General features: G+C 30.8%; 1 protein-coding gene and 1 long non-coding RNA gene across 2 annotated transcripts in view; one reads left to right on the top strand and one right to left on the bottom strand.

Moving 5' to 3' along the window:
• Positions 1 to 24,096, top strand: part of LOC147808591 (nose resistant to fluoxetine protein 6-like) — a 45,454-nt gene that overhangs the window by 4,969 nt on the left and 16,389 nt on the right. Inside the window, exons 2-7 of the mRNA XM_087163426.1 lie at positions 2,898 to 3,127; positions 10,394 to 10,502; positions 11,930 to 12,017; positions 16,379 to 16,476; positions 20,732 to 20,911; positions 23,432 to 23,516. Coding sequence (XP_087019552.1) covers positions 2,898 to 3,127; positions 10,394 to 10,502; positions 11,930 to 12,017; positions 16,379 to 16,476; positions 20,732 to 20,911; positions 23,432 to 23,516 — 790 coding nt within the window. The remainder of the gene's footprint in view (positions 1 to 2,897; positions 3,128 to 10,393; positions 10,503 to 11,929; positions 12,018 to 16,378; positions 16,477 to 20,731; positions 20,912 to 23,431; positions 23,517 to 24,096) is intronic.
• Positions 6,013 to 8,160, bottom strand: LOC147808592 (uncharacterized). The gene is made up of 2 exons (XR_015433623.1): positions 7,872 to 8,160; positions 6,013 to 6,099 (listed from the first exon to the last, which is right to left on the bottom strand). It is a non-coding gene; the product is annotated as an uncharacterized LOC147808592 (long non-coding RNA).

Genomic DNA, 24,096 nt, shown 5'->3' with positions numbered 1-24,096 from the left:
TAACTCCAATTAGTTTGCGCCACCCAAAGTATTCAGAATATGTAGGTTACTCTGAGTATGGCAAGAGAAAAAAGAGAGAACTGGAAATATCGTTGAATTGGCTTTTTGAAATATCTTTGGAACGCTGTGTTTTGTTTTGTTTTTTTGTTGTTTTTTTATTTAAAATAAATGTTTTGTTTTGCCTGTTTTTAAACGTTATCAATCAATAGACAAGATGCCTCTCACAAACACAGTCAATCCGGTTAGGAACGACACCTTTCATGTTATATCATTAAATTTAGTAAAACTATTTCTCGGGCATTAGGTTTTAACTCTTATAAGAATATACATATTTTTTTCTGTTAATGTACAAATATTTTTCCGATGTGTTTTGGATATTCCTTCTCTAATAAAAAGAGATACCATTTTGTTTTCGTTTGCATAAGAAAGAATATCAGGCACTTTTCTTTTTTAAATTTAATTAGCCACAATAAAGAAGGAACGTTGCAATGCTACGTGCTACATTAACGACGTCTCTAGAGTAACTGAATGACTGTTCATATAGATATCGCAGGTATTAGTCTCATACAACAACGCCCCCTATAGTTCGTTGCGATCGCGAATATTTTTGGACTTTGTTTCGTTAGCGAATTTCTCAGTTTTAGAAACAAAAATCTGGCAGTGAACTGATCATAAAGACACGGATTCCAGTAGAGCACCGAAGTCAAGATTTTTCGATTGATTGAATGTAGAGTTTAATGGCACAAGATCCAAATGAGGACATGCTGCACCAAACAATATGCTTATACATGCCCAAAATAACGTGCATACTTAATTATTTTTCATAAAATACATTAAACATTGATAAAATGATATAGAAACAATTAACGGTAATAGTGGAATAAAATCAGGTCAAAGTGAAAACACATTAAAATTTTGCAAGACATGTAAAATAGTGCAAAAGTAGAAATATACTTCTGAAAGTAAATAGAATCATAAATAGAATGAAACTTATAAACAATTTTAAATGTCAATAGCACGTAAAAATGCAAAAATGTTACGATGATGAGAGTGGCCTAACAAATCACCCATAGATAAAATAGAACTACCAAAAAAGGTAAGTAAAATAGTGTGAATCGAAAGTGAAACATTACAAGTGTTGCACTGAGGAGGAGGTTCCCCGAATAACAAATGAAGATGGGTCAGTCTAGTTTGGCCAATTCGGAGCCGGGTAAGTTTAACATCTGCACTGCAGAGACGTGCCACAGGTAAAGAGTTCAAATCAAATTTGACAGAGTGCAATTTATTGTTGATCTGGGAGTTCCATTGCTATTGCCATAATGATCTTATAAAATGTCGAATATGTGATTTCGTGTCTGAGAAGGGTACAGGCAGAGTCAAGGGGGTAGTACCAGATCGCGCAGCTGCGTCGACTAAATCACAACCCAGGATTCCTACATGGCTTGGAAACGAGCAGAACAAAATATCGAAACCATTCTGATAGAGATTAAATAATAAATGCTGTATAAAGCACAGAATGTGATGAATTTCACTACCAAAATCTTCCAGTTGGCGCAAAACACAGAGTAAATGCAGTATTTCAGCGTCGAACCTGCTGAAATAAGTCGCAATGCCAATAAAATGCAACGGCTTCAGCGGTGGACGCGGAACATATTTCAGGCAGTCCAACACCCTAACAACCAGGCTGGTACGCAGAGACGTGATGCTTTGGTTACGAATTCAAATGAACTTCAAAACATATGATCTTCAACCTTTTCTGGTTACAAATATTTCGTTTGGAAATACAGTAAGGATATGCAGATAATACCGTAGGAATACCGTAGTAAGGAATACTGTAAACAATGCAGTAAGAATACGCAGAAGTATGAAGGAGGAGAGTAGTTATTATAGTTTCAGATCAGTAGTAGGTAGATCAGTTCTAGATAGAGATGATAGATAGTTTCAGTTCAGATCAGTTCTTAGTAAGGACATATATTATTTTATATCAATGTTATCAAAAGAACTAAGAAAGATTGCCAAGCAAAGAAAGACCTATAGAAGCAAATAATCTTACATTTCTAGTTTGAAATGTTTTTGAAATAAATGTCTCGAGACTGATTACAATGCGTTAGAAAAAATGCCAAGACACAGGACCAAGACCTCCATCGAAAATCATAGTTCAAATTTCTGCTAACAGGTGGCATTGTTAAACATTAAAAAGAAAGGTAGCTGTTCAAATATGTAAACAACAGCAGAATATTTTATTATTTTACAATCAGCGTGTGCGTGCTTACCTTGTCAGTCAACTATATACATATAAGGTTGCATTAATGCATGATTCGCAAATGGTTTTAGCAATAAATGCCATTCATTTTATTTTATTTTATAACTGTCGTTCAACAGCAGACTCAATTTTTTAGGGTTTACGACTACTAATATGCAACTCAGTAGCCGTGTAATTTTGAACCCAATCCAGAAGACAAAGGAACTCCTGGTTCAAGTATTGAGAGAAATTGGCCTTCGTGGAGGGCTTTTTGAAGGAACTAACAAGGAGAGGATGACCACCAGAATCTCCTACGGTTAGCCTGACGGTAAAGGGACTCTAACCAATGATCCGTCTACCACTGAGGATATTTCATGTCACTTTGTTCGGTGTAAGTCAGATACGGATTCGTACCGATCAGCCATCGCTGGGATTCGAACCCGGTGCATCTCATTGGAAGGCGAACGAAATTTAATATTTTTTCAAAGAAAGCCTCAGTTACATAATCAAAAAATTATTAAATAAATATAACATAAGTTTCAAGTATCACTCGTATCCATTCAGTAGAGCAAAAGCTTGCATTTCTATTTTTCCCATGTATATTAAGGCAGGTTATTATGAAACGTCCTGTATTTTCGCACACATTTTTTTGTAGTGTTGGATGCATCAGGAAAACTTCCCAGCAGTTTCTTTGGTCAAACAATGATCGACTATGGATCTCTAGAAGACTGCATCAAAATAAAGGCAATTTCAAACGATGGGGCTGGATTATTTACAGGCAAGTATTGTATGATGCATTTGCGTCATCCTCTCTTCCAAACACCGAACCATAACCCTCAATTTGAAAAGAGCTACGATCAAGCATTCGGTGTACCTCCTGGCTGGGTGAGTTTTAGATTATTTATTTCGAAATTTATTTTCGACTTGACTATTTTGTTGAGCAAAATACCAGTTATTATTTAATGTTCTTTTAAGTACCTTATATTTGCCATTCTCAATGTGAAACCATCCCACAGTGGACTGATCGTTAAGACACGGTTCCCAATAGAACACCGAAGTCAAGCATCACTGGCTGCGGTCAATGTTTGGGTGGGTGACAACTTGGATCATTCTACGAAGGTGTACGTACCGAGGGTGTGCGGCATTGGTCCTCGTTAAAATGCTCTACCGTAAAGTGCTCGACTTCACCGCAGGTCGTCGGACTAGCAAAGCAGGGGGGCATACCCTCTGCAGAGGATCAAAATTGTGATGATAGTTCTTCAGATCATAATCAGGGATGTTCTCCAGGCCATCACCAATAGCCCATAGTACAACTGTAGTGCGACGTAAATTAATAACAAAAACAACAATAGTATTGAACCAAGCAAACGACACAAAAGCTTCTCCCAACTAGCAAAGCTTAGGACTCAAATGCTTTTAGCAGAGTCAGATATTTTATCCAAACCTGTGATAAAATGGTTAACTTTGATTTACCTTTTCTCAAAAAATACTGACACGAATATTAAAAAAAAAATTTAAACGTTCATGTCTTCCTCCTGTTACTGTAAACAGGAAAGCTCCTTATTTTTAACTTGGAAAATTTGACTTGTGAAATCAATCAAATGTTCTTCTGTAGATTTAAAAAGGAAAAAAACTGTTTAAAAAAAGAGAAAAAAAACAGTTCAAAAACTACTTTTAAACTGTTGACAAAAATACTAAAAATTCTGAAAGCTTTAGTTTTTAATTTCATTTTAAATTATTTTCCGCTCAACTCCATGGAAATGATTAAAAAATTAATGAATTTTTCAATCATTCAAATTCATTTGTGTCAAATTAGCCCATAACTGTCTTTTGATAAACCTTTTAAGCTGCTGACAAAATTACCAGAATAGTATCAATAGTGTACCTTCATTATATAGGGTTAATAAAGGGCCTTTATCGGTTGAATATTGCATATAAAATATCGGGTGAATCTGACAATTCTATATACACTGTAAAAAATTTCGAGCTATGCGGCACCAAATATTGGTATTCATTTGCTGGCTACATAAAGTCGTGCTCAGTTTTACTATATATTGGTGCTTTCACTAGTTCCAAACAACGAGAGAAGGTTGCACCAAAAATCGGAATTTTGAAAGAGCCTAAAAGCGGCGAAAGGTTGCACCAAAAATAAGTGTTTTGAAGGGAACTAAAAAGCGAGGAAGGTTGCACCATTATTAAATATTTTTAAAGCGGCGAAAAGCAGATAAAGTTAACATCATTAATAAATATTTATTGAAAAAAGAGGATATAATTTAAATCAAATTAATAAAACTATTTTTATTTTAGATGTGTTATGTAATATTAATATATATATATATATATATATATATATATATATATATATATATATATATATATATATATATATATATATATATATATATATATATATATATATATATATATATATATATATATATACTAAATAGTACATCTAAGATAAAAATAGCTTCTTGAATTTTTATATATTTAAATAATTAAATTATAATTTGATTTAAATTATCTTCTCTTTTTTTATAAATATTTATTAATGATGCTAACTTTATCTGCTTTTTGGCGCTTTAAAAATATTTTCGTTCATATGAAAACTTTTTCTTTCTTCAAAGTGATATATGTAAAATTTAATCATTTTTTACATTTCATTTAAAGCACGAACCGATGCTATAGAGTTAATACCGCATGTAAATAAAAAGAATTTTAATTTTAGGCTGAATCAAATTCTTATTACTATGTATTTTGAAATTATTTTATTATTTAAAAATGAAAATATATTTCTTTCACAAGTAAAAATTTATATAAAAAAGTAGACGAATATTGTATTGGTCAACCCCCAATCTCTAATTAAGGAAACATTCCAATATTAATTACATTGGAGTATGGAAATATTAAATTTGAAGTAAATTAAGAAATGTAAAAATAATGAAAAAACTTGGAAATATTAGCAAAAAATATACAGATCAATATTTAAACATAATTTATTCATTTACAATCACTTTGATATTTGTATACATAGACAGAATGTAATAATTTTTAAGCAAAATCTTAAAATTTAAATATATTATACTTTTTATACATATCACAGCATTCATTAAAAAAAAATACAAAATATTCACTCAGAAATATGATCGATAGTATGTTTTTGTTACTAAGAGAGTGCATTCAATTCAAACTTATTTTACATTTACAGTAATTTAAAATAAAAATTATGTTATGCCTCAATGTTTAGAGTTTTGAAACTTGGGATCATCTGAAAATAATTTTCTATATTTTAATAAGATACTAAATTTCTTGGCATATTCTGCCTCATCTGAATTAAAATCTACAATATAGCTAAATTACTTTTTTACAAGCATAATTTACTACTTGATAAAAAGAGTAAAATTTCCCACAGTTTGAAAAAAAATACTGTAATTTTTTTTTTATAAATTAGTAAATGATGGTGAGTATTTGAGAAAAAACAATATTTTTATTACATATTCATGATTATAGATTTTCTGGTGTTATTACTTTAACTATATCACATTTTTCAGTTGATTGTAAAAAACACAGCAAGTTTTAAAAAGATTACACACAAATAAAATTTTGGAGCCTATTTACAAAAGAATAATTGTTTTTCCAAGCACAGGTTCTTCATTCTCAAAACTTGAAACTATACACATTCCTTGTTGGTACGCTGTTCTTGAAACTAGCACTTTTCAAGTGTGAAAAAACTGTTTATAACCTTCTGGAATTCTGGTGATTTTGGCAGAATCAATTGGTTCGGCACTGGGTATAACAATATTTTTTCCTGTGTCTCTTTCTCAATTAAAATCATTGAAGTTGTTGGTATCTTTATGCTAATGAAAGAAGATTAAAAATAATGTAATTTATGCTAATAAAATGTACAGAAGAAACAAAATTTGAATCCTTACTTTTTTAAAACATAGAAAGATAAATCAAAGAAAGTCATATTTTAATTACTATTTTCAAAATACAATATAAAGAAAATTGAGAAATTGCAGTTCTCGTGTAAAAAAATTGTAAAACATTTCACTACCTTAAAAAACAAAAATTTCGAGACCAACTATTTATACAGGGGGGGGGGGGATTTTTATCTTAAGTCTCCTTTTACTCACAAAGATTCCGAAAAGGAATGAAAGATATTGATATTTTAAAATATTATTATAATTATTTTTGTTAAAATGCGCTAAATTACCAAAATAGAATTTCTCCACTTGAGAAATTGTGAATTGAATTTTATGCAGAGCGGCACAGTAAAAAATTTACTGAAGGAACTGTAAACAGTTAAAATAATAAATGAACAAATTGATCATCACTTGTATAGATAAAAGAGTTCGTGTTGAGTCTAAGAGGGTGGAATCTGGCTGACGATTAACACACAAGCAGTAGTCATGTGGATAGTATTAAAACTCCACATGTATACTGTTTGTGAGGGTTGCCTTTTTAACTAAAGGTCTTTTGTTTCATAGAAGCACATATATTTCAGAATAAAAAAATTTCACTTTTGTAATTAAAATGAAACTTTTCAAAAAAAAAATTATTTAAAAAAACAAAAACAACTGTAAATATTATAAAGAATACGCATGACATTTTTGAGGATCAATGAAAACGTTCAATTTCATGGTTATATTATCCTTCCCCTCACCCGCAAAACACAAATGTGGGCTAAATTAATATATTTAAAGCAACAAAAAATAAAATAAATAAGTAAAAATTAAAAAAACATCGAAAAATAAGTATCTAAAGCAGAGTATCTATGAGTATCAAAGTATTTTTTATATGTATTTAATAAAAAAGATATATTTATTATCTTTTTAAATACAATACTTTGTTTCATTGAAAAAAATTTTCTCTTAGTTAAAAAATATTAATAATAAAATACATTTTAAGAAAAAATTCTAATAAGAAATCAGTTAATTTCTAAATGTTCTAAAACAAATCTTATTCTTGTCGGTGTTTTGTTCTAAATTTCAGTAAGGTATTATTGGCGAATTAAAAAAAAATATCGCTTTGTTTTCTTTAGCGCCAATATTGCCCACTAAGTTTTTCTCCTACCTCGTGCGCTCAGAGAACGTAAAGAGAAATCTAGTTTCCATGACAACGGTTAGTATTAATTTGAGGTGAATAATTCGCATTGAAAATTTTACAACAGAAGCACTTTAGAATGTATAGACCAAAATTCGTGTAATTATGTGACATTACAAACGAAAAAGAGCAAAATAGAACATGAAAATCAAAACAAAAGCAGAGATATTGATAAAAAGTTTTAATCCTAACAGAAAGCACATACGAATTTTTTTGATCGGTAGAATGAAATAAAAACACGAACCTAGAAAATTTTCACCGGCAGTGAATTTGGCGGAAAGCTATGCTCCTTTAGCCAAATAAACTGTAAATGCACTTTCTGTGCACATAAAATCGTTATATCTCCTTATTTACTGAAAAAGAGCTAATATAGATTTTAAAATATTTAATTATTCATACAACGAAACAGTTTCCTATAAGAAATTTGAAGCTAGCACTTTCGGAACAGACAACAAAACTTTTAAAGTTGATATTAAAGAAATGAACTGTAATTAATGCAAATAATTAAGAAAAGTTTACTTACCTTCAAAAGAAATGGACAATTTCAAAGACAACTTGCATGAGATGATATCAAGATTCAACAACAAAGTCGTCCATCTTGTCAACAACTACGTAATAAGTCATCGGTCACGTGCCTGTCATAGTACGAAAGTTTGGTGCAATCGATTGCGCCATAAACGCATTTCTTGATCATATTTTCCAATTTATGGTGCAACCTAGATAAAATAATTTTTGATTTATCCTATTTATGGTGCAATTAGCAAACTTTGCACCAAGTATTGGATAAACATTAACCGAGATTTTTTACAGTGTAGAGCCAATATTGGTAACTGTAAAATATCGGGTGAACTTAATAGTTCTATATAGGGGCCATATCGGAAAATAATGGTCCTTTATTGAGACAAGATTCGTGAATATGGGTCCAAAGAAAGCCCAAGTCGGGTGAATCTGACAATTCTATATAGGGTAAATATTGGTTACTGTAAAATATTGGGTGAATTAGGCAGTTCTATTTAGGGCCCATATCGGGAAATAATGTTTCTTTGAACCTTTATTGAGAAAATATTCGTGAATATTGGTGAAAAGAGGCCGAAGTTATTTTGTTGTTAGGGGTTTTGTGCTTGGACAAGCTACAATGATAAGGACAAGTTTAATTGGAAATTAAGCTGCTGTTGATGTATCCTAATAAGAAAATTTATAATAGATCATGCGCGTGGAAATTATTAGTAATATATATAATCTGAAACTGCCTGCGTAACCTTTCGTGGTTTTCCACTCCATGTAATGCTAATGCAGGTTAGTTCCATCAAAAAGTTCCCCGCGAAGACGAATTTCTCCCAATACTTGATCCAGGCATTCCCTTGTCTTCTGTATTGGGTTCAAAGTTACAAGACTACGGAGTTGAACATTAGTGATCGTAAACACAAAATTGGATTGGCTGTTCAACGAAGGTTATAAAATTATAAACTACATTAATAAATAACTTGTAATCGTGATTACAACTTAGAACTATCTTAATGACACGTAACCAAAATACATAATTACTTGCAATCATTATTACCCGTAGCATGATTACAAGTAATCAAAATTTAAGATTAAAAATCATCTACCTGCATGTATTAAAATTAAGGGTACAGGGGACCTTCAAATTTGAAAAAAAGTGACCATAATTTCGATTTGGAGATTTTTATTATTTCAAAAAATAGACGTTATAAGCTTTCAAAAAAAAAATTTTGGAAATCGAACCTTTTCTTACTGAGTTATGAGGATTTTAATTAGGCCACGCCAATTTGTTTACATTCAGAAAACAGAAGTCAGTAGCTTGAAGCAGCCGATTTTTTTAGTTTCGTTTTAAGCTAAAAGAGCTTTATATTATTCAAAATACAAGAAAATTAGTGATGATCAAAATTATGTAAGATTAGAAGGACCCTTCTATTGTGCTGGAGGATTTTAAGAAAATTTTCTATATTTGACTCGCACACAATTAGTTTTTACATTTACATTTGAATCAATGTTTCATTCTTCGTTTGATATATCATTCATATTTTTTAAAATAAATTAATTTCATGCTTACTTACTTATTTTATGTTATTACTTTAGTGAATTTATTTGCACTAAATTTTGAATAAGTAAATATGCTTGTTGAGTACGTTTGTGTATTTCTTTTCATAGGCACATATTAAGTTGAATTTTCATCCATTTCAACATAATTATGGAGATAAAAGTACAGATATATGCTTAATTAGTCATTTTTCAGATATTATACACAGCTAATAGTGCTATTTTAAATACATTTAAAAAAATGCTATTTTCTCAAAATGAAATTTTTACGGATTTTTGTGTTTTCGAAATGCTCTATTTGTCTCAATTTTTTTTTTTTTTTTTTTTTTTTTTTTTTTGGTTGAAACTTGTTTTATGTGTACTATGTATGTATGTAATTAAAACTTACCATGTTTTGTCACCTAGAATTTTGATAAAATTTGTTTAAAGTAAAAAAAGTTTTAAGATTTTTAAAATTTTCATGAAATGCATAAAAAATTTGTTTTTTGAGCTAGAGCAATATAATTAGCCACTGAATGATGGTAACTTTTATTTGGAAATCAAAAACGAGTCATATAAAAAAAGTATGATTCTGCGGTGAATTTTAAGCCGCATGGAGTGTTTTGACCTTATCGGATTTTATGCTATTTTAAAAGTTCAATACCTTTAAAAATTATTAATCAAATTACATGAAATTTTGTATACAGCTTTTTAAAGATATTATGAGTAAATACTATGAGCTTCATAAATGTAGCATAAAAACTCTGAAAGTTGGTTTTTAAGGTACCCTTAAGTGTTACTCTCAGATTTCAATTTGTAAAAAAAAATAGTCATTGTGAGATATTGTTTGTGATTTCCTTTTGAAATAATTAACCTGCAAAACCTTGAAAGTAAATACAATTCCTATAATAACAATTGCTATTTCTGATAATTAAAATAAATAAATTCAATGCATTCTCACTTTTAGAAAAATATTATATATGTAGTTTTATTTTTTTTTTGTAGATCAGACACGATATTGAAAACGACTTACCACTAAGATTTGGTTTCTATGGCGGAATTTGCATGCCATCATCATGCACTGATGAAGACCTAAACAAAGCGATCAGTACTCGTAAGATATTGTTTATTCACAAATTAAATCTTTGAATATGTATATGTTAACCGTGGATGACCGAAATCAAGAGAATGTCGACTTTCACCGTCAACAATCACATAGTCACTTTGGTGAATGTTCTAAATATTTGTTATATCCGATTTGATATTCATTTATTCTTAGATATTATTATATTTAATCGGTACTTTAATATCTGCTGAGGATAGATGAGGAGAAACATCAGTGTTCGGAGTACCGTTTAAATGCATACCGGGAAGTGGCACTTGATCTTAAAAAACACTGATGGATGTAGGGCATACCGGGCAAATGTATATGGGGCAGTGGCATTTAACTAGACCTAATATATATTACCAAAGGGACTATGTGATTGTCAACATTCTCCGGTGGAAGTCATTCACTGTAACATATACATTATCCCCCACCTTTTTGAAATTTGAGACCAGTTATAATTTTTTCAAGTGTTTACTATTTTACTTATAACTTTATTTGCATAAACCTCCCATGAAAATTGTGACATATTTTTAGACTTTTCCTCACTATATATTACAAAAAAGCAGATTGATCTATTTTTATTCAAAAAATGCAGGTATCCAGCTTTTTAACCTCTTATTTTATGTTGAGATTTAAAATCACTACAGTTGGATTTTTATGAATCATCTGCTCTATACCAGTAATAAAGTTAATTAGATTTTATGCCTATTCAAATTATTACCATTTTTTCTTCTAACTCTGTATATAATACTATTTATAGAGTCAAATGTTTAACAATCATGCACAATGGAGCTAGGCGTATAATACAGTAGAAACATAAATAATATCTAAAAACCTGTGTTGTTCAAAAAACATTATTACAGTAATCAATTACTGGTAATCATGATCACAGCCTATCATGATTTTGATTACAAATGTAATAGTAAATACAATTATAAACTACAGTAATAAATAACTTGTTATCGTGATTACAACTTAGCATTATTTTGATTACTCGTAACCAAAATATATAATTACAGGATTTCAAGTAATCAAAATATAAGGTTAAAAATCACTTGCCGTTTTATCTTCTAATTCTGCTTACAATATTGTTATTTTTTTTGCGGTATTTTCAATAATTTTTTTTTAAATATATCCTTCTGAAACCCCGGAGCATAAATGCCATGTCTTTATATCTAGAAAGTGAGTTTGTCTCATTTCTTGCCTCGATAGTTTCTTGCTTTCTAAGTTGGGTTTTAAGTCACAAGAATTCAATGCCATTTAATACATGGTTTTACGCTGCAGATAAATTAAAATAAAATACAGACTGTTTATGAAATATTTTGAGTTTTTTCCTCCTTAAAAAATCTTTTTCAGTTACTGATATAGATTAAACAAATACTTGATACTATTGTCAATAACTAAATTGATTTTCATACAGTTTCTTTTCTCAGTTTCAGAACCGTTGAATTTAGATGTTAATCTCACGGACTGTCAGGTAGAGGAACCTCTAAGATTACCTGCTTCAGCAATACTTTTTATGTAAGTATATTATATAGATCAAAATAGAATGAAATACTTTAAAGTTTGTAACATGAACGTCTTCTGATGATATATTAGATTCCTTGAATATAATATACAGGGTGTTTCCTAAAGACCACTCCTAATATATATATATATTTTAACCTTTTGAAAAATGGAGGAAGAAACTTATACGCATTAGAAAGCCCGCATTTCCTAGCAATGGAGAAAAAACAATAGGGCGTTACTGATTTATATGACTGTTTGGAACATTTTAGTAGGAATAAATATGACTTTTTGCATCGATACGTAGTAATGTAATCAGGTATGTACGCTACATTAAAAATAAAACAAATCGGCAATGTCAATAACTGAATGGAGAGAAGTGCAAATTTCCTAGAATGGTTAAAAAAAATTAACAGTTGCCTGAAAAATTTCAGTTTCAAATGCGAATTTACCAAACATTTTTTTTTTAATACGAATGATACCATATTATCAACCACTTAAAAATTTTAATACTATCAACTGAAAAATTGCACAGAATTATTAGAACATTTTTAGGATTAAATCCGAAAATAAAGCCTCTTATGGCAAAGAGGTCAACGCTATTTTATCAAGACAAAGCAAAATCACCCCAAGTCGATAGTTATGATACCAAAACTTTCAATTGCATTTGAGCTCTCAAATAGTACTTCACCCAATTATACAATTACTAGACGCACTGAAAGATTCTATGTAAAATCTTAATTTTCAAGTGATACTATACAGCTTTATTGTTTTTACGCCGCTGAAACCGGTTTGAATTAGTTTAACTTCGTGCATCAATTGGTTAACATTGCAATGCAATACGTTAAAAATAAACACAAATAGGAAGTATATTAAAAATCTCCTGAAAAAAGCCCATTTCATGTACGTTTAAATATAAAAGTATTGCCTATAAACTCGTGCAAAACATGCAATTATTAAAAAACTGCGGTGCGTCTAATCATTTGGTATAATTATTATAATATAATACCTCATATAATAATTATTCTATATTTATATAATATATCGTCTAATTTATCTAATCGTCTAATTTATATTATCCATCGTCCAATTTAACCAATAGATACAGGAACGTAAACAAGTGCAAACGGCGTCAAAACAATAAAGCTGTATAGAGTATCACCTGATAATTAAGATTTCACATCGAATCTTATAGTGCGTCTAATCATTTGGCCACAGACTGTACATTATCGAGATATGGTGACTATTTTATTACCTATTTACAAAATAAAATGGTACTCCTTTATAATAAAATTGACTAAGAGAAACGTTTAAAGTCACAAATAGTAAAATTTATTTAAAAAAAACTCAAAAGCGTTTCACTGTCACACTTTCATTAGTAGTAGGTAGGAGCAACATCTTTTCCCTTTTCTCAAAGAAGCTACACCAGGAATCTCCATATGACACTCCATACAAATGTCGTCTAGAAAACTGTAGTGCATTTCTCTTTTTTGTTTTCTAACTGAGAAAAGCTATTTAATTACTAGAGACATTTAGGTAAGGATACGTCACTGTGAAAGAAGATTATTATTTTTAGTCTCAGAGTTCTTGACCGATTATTTACTAAAATATATTTATTGTTTATGCTTATGATATGCCATATAAGAAAAATCACTTGTTGATTTAAATCATAGAGTGTGAGTTGCTGAGCTGGACGTGGCTGATTATGAAAGTAGAAAAACAATCTTTATTGTTTGTAAAAATCAGTAATAGTTCGTTTTACAAAATGCGATTAATAATATCTTGCCATAGAAGCCTATTGTTTTCTCATTAATTTTTGCCATAAACCTAGGATGAACTTTTCTTCACAAAGTACCTTAGGAGTTTGCCATACATCCGCGGCAACAGTTCTCCATACCTCTATGGCATAAGGCTGTTGACTTAACCAGAAGGATGTTGATTAAGTTCAAGAAACTTGAGGAAGAAGAGAAAAGAAAGTTCAAGAAGAAGTAATATAAACAGAAATTCGAGGAAAAATGAAAAAAAGCTCGAAAATTGTCATGAAAAAAGAAATAAATGATGATATTCTATAGAACTTGTCTTGCCGTTGACTTGACCACAGTAGAAATTACAGAAATTGAAATACTGTTTTTTCAATTCACACCGTTTCACAATTGAAGTCAATTTTAAATAAACAAAAATTTCTATTAAGATGGACAAAATTATTTGAAAAGTACTATTGTGTTTGCAGGATTGGCTTAAGTAATTCAGTGACAGAAAAAAGTTCTGGAGTGACAGAAAAAACACATTAGCTTCCCTCATCCCACACATTTTAATGAATTAGTGGTATAGTGTGTTTCCATTAGCTTATTATATATGTAAGGTATATAAGCTCCTTCATAAGCTCACTATAACTATATGACGGGTTCCCACTAGATACGTGTATGGGTCCTATAATTTAGCTATATATACACTCTATAACAAAAAAAATCGACGCACCAAGAAGGAGTTGTCCGATTGAAACAAAAATTGGTGGCAATGCACAGAATGGTAAATGATTTAAATTTCAGAACAATTGAATAATTTATTGCAGAGTTACAGTAACAAGTTCAATAAGGTGTTGACCCGCCTCTAGCCTGGATGCAAGCTGCCACACGGCGTGGCATAGACCGATAAAGCTCCCGGATGGTCTCTTGCGGTATTTCCCGCCAAATTCGATCCAATTGTCGAACGAGGCCATCAACATTCCGTGCCAGATGCAATCGACTTCCCATCATATCCCAGACATGCTCGATGGGAGAGAGATCTGGTGATCTGGCAGGCCAAGGAAGAGTTTGACAAGCTTGCAGACAGTTCATAGCAACACGTGCTGTATGTGGTCTGGCATTGTCCTGCTAAAAAAACAGCCCAGGGCGCTGCAAAAGGAACGGTAGCAAAACAGGTCTTAGGATGTCGTCGACGTAACGCTGTGCAGTAAGTGTACCTCTAATGACGACCAAAGGGGTCCGGCTGTCAAAGGAAATGGCACCCCAGACCATAATGCCTTGTTGAGGGCCGATGTGGCGCGCAATAGTGAAAGCAAGATCCCCCTCTGCCCTGTGCGTCTCCAAACACGTCTTCGATGATCGTCAGGACACAGTTGGAAGCGGGATTCGTCGCTAAAGACTATACGTCCCCAGTCATCATCATTCCAGCCATATCTGCTCAAAACAGTCATGCATTAGAAATTTCAAAGCAATCGGATGATTGCTTCTTGTTTCGTCGATTTTTTTGTTATAGAGTGTATATATAAGTTCAAATTGTAGAGAAAACGTGGAAAAAATTACAGAACAATGAAAAAAGGGGGAAGAGGAAAAATAAAAATAATAAGAAACTGGAAAAAAGTGGAAAAAAAATTTTAATAAAAAATTTTAAAATTTTTTTTAATATATATATATATATATATATATATATATATATATATATATATGCATAACGCAATAAAGACAAAAAGGATAGCAGAAACGAGAGATTAACGAAGAAAATGAAGAAAAAAAATAATAAGTTTTATTTAGAACTTTTTTTTTTGGATATAATTGTGTGATCTGATGAAGAGATTATATTTTATCCTTATTTTATTTTCCGGATTTTGATATTTTTCTTAAAATTTAATAGTTTAAAAAAAAATTTAAATAATTTTTTAATAACTTTTTTTCTTTTCCTTTAAAAAATATTTATATTTTTTCCATGCTTTCTCTATATTAACTTTTATATATCTACAAGTATATATATGCGAAACTGACAAATTTTATATATCTACAAGTATAAATTTACTTCAGGAACAAGGTTTACGAATGTTAAAGACACCAAGAACTAAAGCAAGAAACAACATGAATGGAGAATAAATAAAATCACAGAAATCGACGTACTATAGTTTCGGTTCTATAAACAAGAATCTACTTCAAAGTCTGAACATCAAATAATAATCGAAATATGAAGAGAGAAACTCGTGTAAATGGGTTTCGCTAACGAGGACAGAGGAACAGTGCTAAAATAGGAAAATAAAATAGGGGAGATTAGAAAAAGGTGTAAGGGGGTCCGTTGTTTGCAAAAAAAATTAAATCAAAAAATATTTCCAATCATTGGGAAAAGTGAGATAATAGACAGATCAATAACTAAATTATTGTAATTTTTTAAATAAAATATGAAAGCTGTCTTTGAAAAATTTTACAGCCGATTAAAGAAGCGAGTCTAATCAAATGGAGATTGTTTTCAAGCATCTTAAATAGTCACACAATTCACATACTATTTTAAGGATTTATTAGACAGATTCTGGAAATTAACAGCATCATCTTTTGTTATCGAAGTAATTTGTTTTCGCTTTATTAAATTAAACAAAAAAATAAAAACATTTTCAGGATTTTTCTAGTTGTTTTGTTACTTGTTTGCGCAAGTGGTACAATACTGGATTTAAAGGACAGAAAAAGGAAAGAAAATAAGCTGAAATATCCAGAAAGTAAGTTATTACTTTTGTGTATTTTATTAAAAGTTTATAACCACGGATATTCACAATTCGTGGTCAACTAGAAAATATGTAAGAATTTAAGAATCTGATAGTAAAAACTACAGACGGAATTTTTTGATGATAAATATGTAAAAACATGTTCAATTCGAAAAAAGCAAATAAAATAAAAGGTTGAAAAAGTCTTAAAAAAATTTTAGTTTATATTTTAAGTAGTTTAAGTTGATTTTAACATCAGATCATAATATTTTTTCTTTCAATGTCCTCCCGATTGACACTCGCCATTTAGATACCTGTAAGGCAGATTTGTTGACCACTCTTTCAGGGGTACTATATTAGGTGTGCCAACTTTTCTCCCACTGTAAGGACAGAGAAGGAAAGAACATTCAATGCCGTGTCCGGAATTCAAACTAAGGACTTTTCTGATGTGAGATCCACTCTTTGACCACAAAACAGTCCGGTCGGTGCATAAGTAAACATTCATCCAACAGAATCTTACCATTCGTCAGTTTAGCAAATTCGATATGTTACCGTACCTCTTTTTTAGGACATTTAAATGTTTAAAGAATATATCCAAAGGAAGCTCATTGTAATGGAGGGGACAAAATCATCATTTTAACCACATTTCAACATTAAGAACTGTATTTATAGCTTTACCATCACAGCCAATAGAAACAACCCAGAAAGCATGTGACGTTACTGCAACCTTGTGTCGGAATTTTCTTTTTACTGTCACGGAAATGTTCGTACTAAAAACCTTCTTTTCAATAAAGCAAAAATATTGCAGTTTCAAACCTTTCATCCTAAAAGAATTAAAAATTATTTTTTAAATAGTACTGTCACTAAAGGTCCGTCATGACGTTCTAGCTGACGTCACACTAGCGATAGGATCAAATTGCATTGTCCATTAAAATTTCAAGACAAGGTGGATTTCAGCTGAGAATACAAGACTTAACGAAAAGAAACCTTATAATTACCTAGATTTAAGATTATTTTCACCTTGAGACTAGCTTTATTAATGGTTTTTTTTTTCACTCTTGAAAACACTAAGTCAACCTCGATTTAAGGTTTTTATGTGGAAGGATGTTTTCCAAGATGTTGGATTTGGGTAATGTGCGTAGAATAAAGCATATTGTCACAAATCTCGTTTTAAGGTTAGAAGGTTTACACGTAAACCGCATAACAAACAGTTTTAGGTTTACATTAAAAGGGATTTTTCTGAGTTAAAATGGACCTTATTTTGATATCTGGGCAATCGCTTCCCGTCAAATTAATTTATTTTTCAAATATTGATACATTTTTTCAGTTATATTGGATTCATAACTATTTTACGAGTGTCTCGCGTGTGATAGATATATTTTACCCAGTTCTTAAATTATGTGCTCTGTCTATGTTGTCCTTTCATGCATTTTTAAACAAAATTTTCTTGAAATAAGAACTGCGTTTTTCTCCTATCGAAATATATTCCTTACACGTTGACGCCGTTGTGTTTATTTTGAAGTATATGTTTAATTACTAGGTTTGCGTTTTCTACGCTAAATAGTTCACGCAAAGACGCAATAACAGTTGTTTCCCTGTTTGAAATTCTTTCTTTCACTTATTACAGCATTAGCAAGAAGCAACAGGCATCACCTGTTTTTTAATGTTTTAATGTAAAATTACTTTTTAAGATACACTTTTATAACTGAATAGGCAAATAAAATCGGTATTTCTACGTGTGTTTAATATTTTAAGCATTTTACGTCCTTCTGTTTTTAAATCTTTCTGTTTCTCTTAAGCAAGTTCAGTATTTCTAGTAGGTTGTTGGTCATACAAGGAATTTTAGATCTGTAACAGTTTTTATTTTTATTTTTAAACTTGCAATCAGTGTTTACAGCACAAATACGGATACTTTGGTTTTCACAAAATCAAGAGAAAATGATTGTGCGCTTACATGTTTAGCTTTAAACAGCTTTGATTTAGCATCAGCCATGAATCCTTAACTTATTTTCTTAAAGCTATACTTTTGGCAATAAAATCAAATTGTAATAGGTGTATGATAGTTTCCATTAACTGTACTATTCAAATATAAGGAGATCAGTATACATTGATTCGAAGAAGTGTACAACTGAACTAAGAACGAGGAAAAGCTGCTTTAAGAGAAAAAGCTAAGAACGTCAATTTTTGCTTATTTCAAAAAACTTAAGAGCTTATGCGTGACCTTTTTTTATCCAATGCAGGCATATGAAGGGCAAATTTGTTGGCCACTCTTTCAGGGGCACCATATTAGATGGACCAATGTTGCTCCCACAGTAAGGACAGATAGTACAGAGAGAAGGAAAATGCCTTGCGAACCCAGAACCTTTCTGATGCAAAGGCAGTTCCCCAACACCTACACAGTCCGGCCGGCTTATACGTGACCTAAAAATTTTAAAAAATAACTATTATTTTGTCATATTAAAAGAGCGTTGAAGAATAGTATGTGAATGGTACTAGAACAAAAAAAAAAATTTTTTTTCCTTTTTGTCAAATTTTGAAGTTTATGTGCGACCTAAAGATCTAAGTCGTTTTTCAAAATAAACATTTTCTGCCCACCCTAGCACTCATGCAAACTTACAGTATGCTACCAGCCAGAATAACTTTTGATCTAGTGATCGGATTTTCACCTTCTAGGATTCAATCTTAATGGTTCGAGAGGGTGACCTCAAATATGCTAGCTAATAAGTGCAAACCATCTATATTAAATTACAAAATCAGACACAGAACACAAAAACGTACTTTTTATGAATAAAACATGCAATTCTTTTTGACGGATTTCGATTTCTGACTCCCAAAATAGAGGGGATAGCCGGAATCAGGGAAATGGTCAATACTTTGGTCAGGAGAGCGTTCCAAAGTATGGAATTCTTAATGTTAAATTTTTTTTTGCGTATTTCACTATATCTCGAGAACTTTTTGAGCGAATTAAAGAATGTGTGCCCAAAATTATAAAATTTGTTTAACCAACGATTTTTTCTGTAAATTTTTGGGTACTAAATGCCATGCAGGAAATAAATTTAGTAAGTATCTATTATTTTTCAATATTTTATTTAATAACGGTCGAAAAAATTTTGAATATGCAAGTTTTTGCATCATTTAAAAGGTTAATTTTGTAGTTTGCATGGCAAAATACAAATTTCGAGCAAAATCGGTTAAAAATTTCCAAAAAATTGAATTTCAAAAGAAGTTAGATATTTAGAATTTGATTTCTCAAGAACTATTCAACCGATGTAATTTGCAGCGTAAAATCATGTTCCTTAAAATCATACAAGAAATTGCATTCCTTAGAATTGAAAACTATTTCGACCATTATAAATAAAATAATTAAAAATAATAAACATTTACTAAAAGCTATTTTTTGCACAGGATTATCTTTGCATAAACGGATTTTATAATTGTGTGCAAAAATTTTTCATTTCGGTTAAACAGTTCTCGAGATATAGTGAAATAAGCAAAAAGTAAGATTAGCAATAAGGAATCCAAACTTTGAAGCTCTCTTCTGACCAAAATATTGAGACCATATTTTTTTAATATATAAGAAACCGTCGTTGAACAGACGACCCAATTTTTGGGTTTACGACTACTAATGTTCAACTCCGTAGCCTTGTAATTTTAAACAATCCAGAAGACAAGGGAACTCCTGGATGAAGTAGTAAGGGAAATTTACGTTCGTGGAGGACTTTTTGATGGAACTAACTCGTATTTGCTTTAGATGGGGAGGAAGAGCACGAGAACCTCCCACGGTTAACTTAATCGCAAGGGGACTCTAACATATGATCCGTCTATCACTGAGGATATTTCACGTCAGCACTGTGGTCGGTGCAAGCCAGATACGGAATTCGTATCGATTAGCCATCGCCGGGATCGAACCCCGGTTCACCTCATTGGAAGGCGAGCGCTCTATCCCCTGAACCATCGCGGTTCATTGAGACCATATTACCCAGATCGTGGCTTCCCCCTATATTTTGGGAGTCAAAATTCCGAAAAAAGTAGGCTTATTCAGAGAAAGTACTTTTTTGCGACTTATTTCTTAACTTAAATTATCGTCTGCATTTATTTATAAGCCTATTTGAGATCACCCTTTCGAGACATTAAGAATGAATCCTAGAAAGTGAAGATCCGATCATTAGATCAAATGTTATTCACAGTGATCCGTTTTGGTTCTTTTTGGCGCACTGTACATATAATTAACAAACTATACAGATTATCGAATATTTGTCTTCTTTTTCAGGCTTAACCCGACAAGTTCTGAAAGGTTTTTCGCTTTATACTAATACGAAAGAGTTATTTGCGGAGAGCGTCAAGAAAACATCCTTAGACTACCTTCATGGATTTCGGGTTCTGCTTTGTCTATCGATCGTTAGGGGACATATCATGGTATATCCCACTGTTTGGAAAGAATTGCGCTATAGTAAGCATATTATTATTTGTTGTTTGATTCGCCCTATCCACTCTAAGGAAATCATTATTTTTTTATTACAAAAATATTTTTTCTAAAATATAGTTAATAAACTAGTTTAGGTTTTGAAAAAAATATTTTTCTGAACTGCGAATATCAATTTTTGAAATTTTAACTTTTATTTTGAGCTTTTTTTTAAAAAATATTATGAAATTCCTAAAAATAAAAATTAGAATTTTTTTTTTTTAGACAAAAAATTTAAAAGATGCAAGTCTGAAAATTTTTAAACAGAAAACAACGATTTTCGTTCATGAAATCAAAAGGATAAACATTTGAAAAAACTCTTAAATTGATCAGAATTGAAAATATAACTAATGTGTTTTGGAGAATATTTTGAACATTTAAACATCTTAAAAATATTTATTGTTTAAAAAACCGCTATAGGAAGAAGATTTCCTTAGATCGAAAATATATTTAACGTTTTTGAATGGCGGTTAGATTAAAATTTTCATTGAAAATAAAAAATAAAAAAACAACTTTGAAAATTTCAAAAATGACGGAAATTAAAAAGACGAGCATCTGAAAAATTTGTTACTGGAAAACAAAGACTTCATTAAGTGAAGAATATTTTGAACTTTCCGTTTAATAATTTCAATGAGAATGAAAAACATAAACGTTTGGATAATTTACTTTAGAGAGACAACGACTTTGATACTTGTAAAATATTTTAAATGCATAAAAACGCATCGTTCCGATTAAAAAATTCTGACAGAAAAAAAAAAATAATGTAACTTTTATGGAAATGAAAAGATAAACTTCTGAAAAATTCGTTACAGGGCTCAAATTTCTTGGTCATACAGAAAATATTTTAATGTTATTTAACGTTTAAATTAAAACTTTGCACAAAAATGAAAAATGAAAATTGTTTGAAAAATTCTGAAAATAACGAAAACTGAAACAATGACGTTTGAAACATACACAATAGGTATAAACAGACATTGACGTCTCCATATGGAAAATATTTTTGATGTTATTTAACGTTTAAATCAAAACTTCGATGTCAATACAAAAGATTGAACGTTTGAAGAAAAATCCCAAAATAACGAAACTTGAAAATAACTCGTTATAAGGAGAAAACTACTTCGCGGAGAATATTTGGAATGTTTAAATACGAAACGCTCTGGATTCAAATTTCAACGAAAATATAAAAAAAAAAGGCTCAAATTTCAACGAAAGAAAAAAATTTGAAAAGATAAACGGAAGAGTTTTATGATACTAATGAATGCATCAGTGGACTGTATGATTAAAACAACTAAATTTTATTTGATATAAGAAACAAACAACCGAGAATCCTTGGCTGACAAGAGCGATTGACCCGCGTGATTCTCCGTCTAGAAGAGGGAGAATGAATTGTTATTTCCCGCGTGATGAACGCCATCTCCACCCACTTATGATGATCCTTTAGAAGACCATGCTTTTTTGTTAAATATTTTTCTTCGAATTAAACATATCTATAGCCAGCGTTGATAAAATGTCTGAAACCTTTGTTATATGAAGATAAAAAACCCTGCTATCTATGGAGTTCATTGAATGTTTAACGTTTCGATTAAAAATTTCGCCAAAGATAAAAAGGATAAAGGTTCGAAAAAAATTTCTAAAATTGAAGAGCTGAATGTCTGAAAAATTCTTCATCGGAATCAACGCTCTTGTCAAAAGGAAAACATTCTGATTAAAAAAATTCACCAGGTTAGGATAAATAAATTGTCAGGACAGTCTTGACATACACTTCTGAAGCTTGGACAATGACAAAATTGTAGCACAATATTTGAGAGAAAGATTTCGTGGAGTAAACTTGATGGTGTAAATGAAATCAATAACTGGAGAAGGAGATTTAACTTTGAACTGCTCGGGATATATAAACAACCCGATATTATTAAATACATAAAAATGAATAGAATGAATTGGATGACCTACGTGATTCGAATGAGTGATGACAATAGAATAAAAAAGATACTGCTTTTTAGACCCACTGGAACAAAAAAGTGGGGAAGGGCACGGTTGAGGTGGGCTGACTCGGTGGAGTCTGAAATCGGAGGTTGCTATGGAGAAATCTTTAGAGGAAGGCATTGGCCCACATTGGGCTGTCTGGCCAACTATGATGATGATAAAACCGATTCGTAACCTTCTAGTTAAAAATTTCGACTGAAATTGAAAAGATAAACTTATGAAAAATTCGTTATGGGGAGGCAATGACATTGTTATATAACAATGACATTGTCATTGCCATGTGGAGAACATTTTGAATGCCATTGACTAACAGTTTAAAATTTTTGTAACAGAGAAAAATTCTGCATAGATAGAAATTGCTGTTTGCTCATTGATATTTGAAAAGTTTCCGAAAGTGGATTTCTAGATCATAACTTCAGAAACAGTTTTAAAATAATTTTAAAATAATACCCTTCTGAATATAATTTTTTCAGAACAATCCATATTGTATCAAAAACATTTTTAATCTAATTTTTCCTTTTGTAGGAAATTTTCACTTCATATTCGAATTTTTGAGTTATCTTTTGGAAAATAACGGCCCAGTTATAGTGGACTGTTTCATTACTATCAGGTACTTAAAATATATGGTACTCTATCTTTACTATGTTAGTACGTTTTCCATGCTTCTAATAATAATTTACTTAAAATGTGCAATGTTCGAAAATTATTGAAATATCCAAATATCTCAAGAAATGGACATCGAAACAAAAAACTAAAAATATATATCAGATCAAATGCTTAAAAAATGCACACCGAAACAAAAATCTTATAATAACTTCGGATCACCACTCTAAAAATGTACATCGCGTAAAAAATATACTAATAATAATACATATCGGATAAGATGTCTTACAATATAAATCGAGTCAAAAATATACGCGTCGGATGAAAAATCTAAAAATACGCATCTTATCCAATATCCGAAAATACACGAGTGAATTATATTCAAACAATGCACTCAATGATACCCAACTCGACCTCAAAATCCTTGACGGTGACGATTTAGCAATTTAAAAATTTTAAATACGAACCGTCATCTTGGTATCATAATTTTGAAAATATTTCTCGAAAGTAGTTTTAAAATTCATGACGTTTGACTGTTTCCATAACCTCAAGAGCAGTATCTATAATTTATTTTCTCTACTGTTCAC

Source organism: Parasteatoda tepidariorum, chromosome 5 (assembly GCF_982258835.1).
Source record: "Parasteatoda tepidariorum strain Cologne lab strain chromosome 5, Ptep-v5.0, whole genome shotgun sequence".
Lineage (NCBI taxonomy): Eukaryota > Metazoa > Arthropoda > Arachnida > Araneae > Theridiidae > Parasteatoda > Parasteatoda tepidariorum.
Note: the sequence above shows the minus strand (reverse complement) of the source record. Positions and strands in the feature narration are given on the sequence as shown.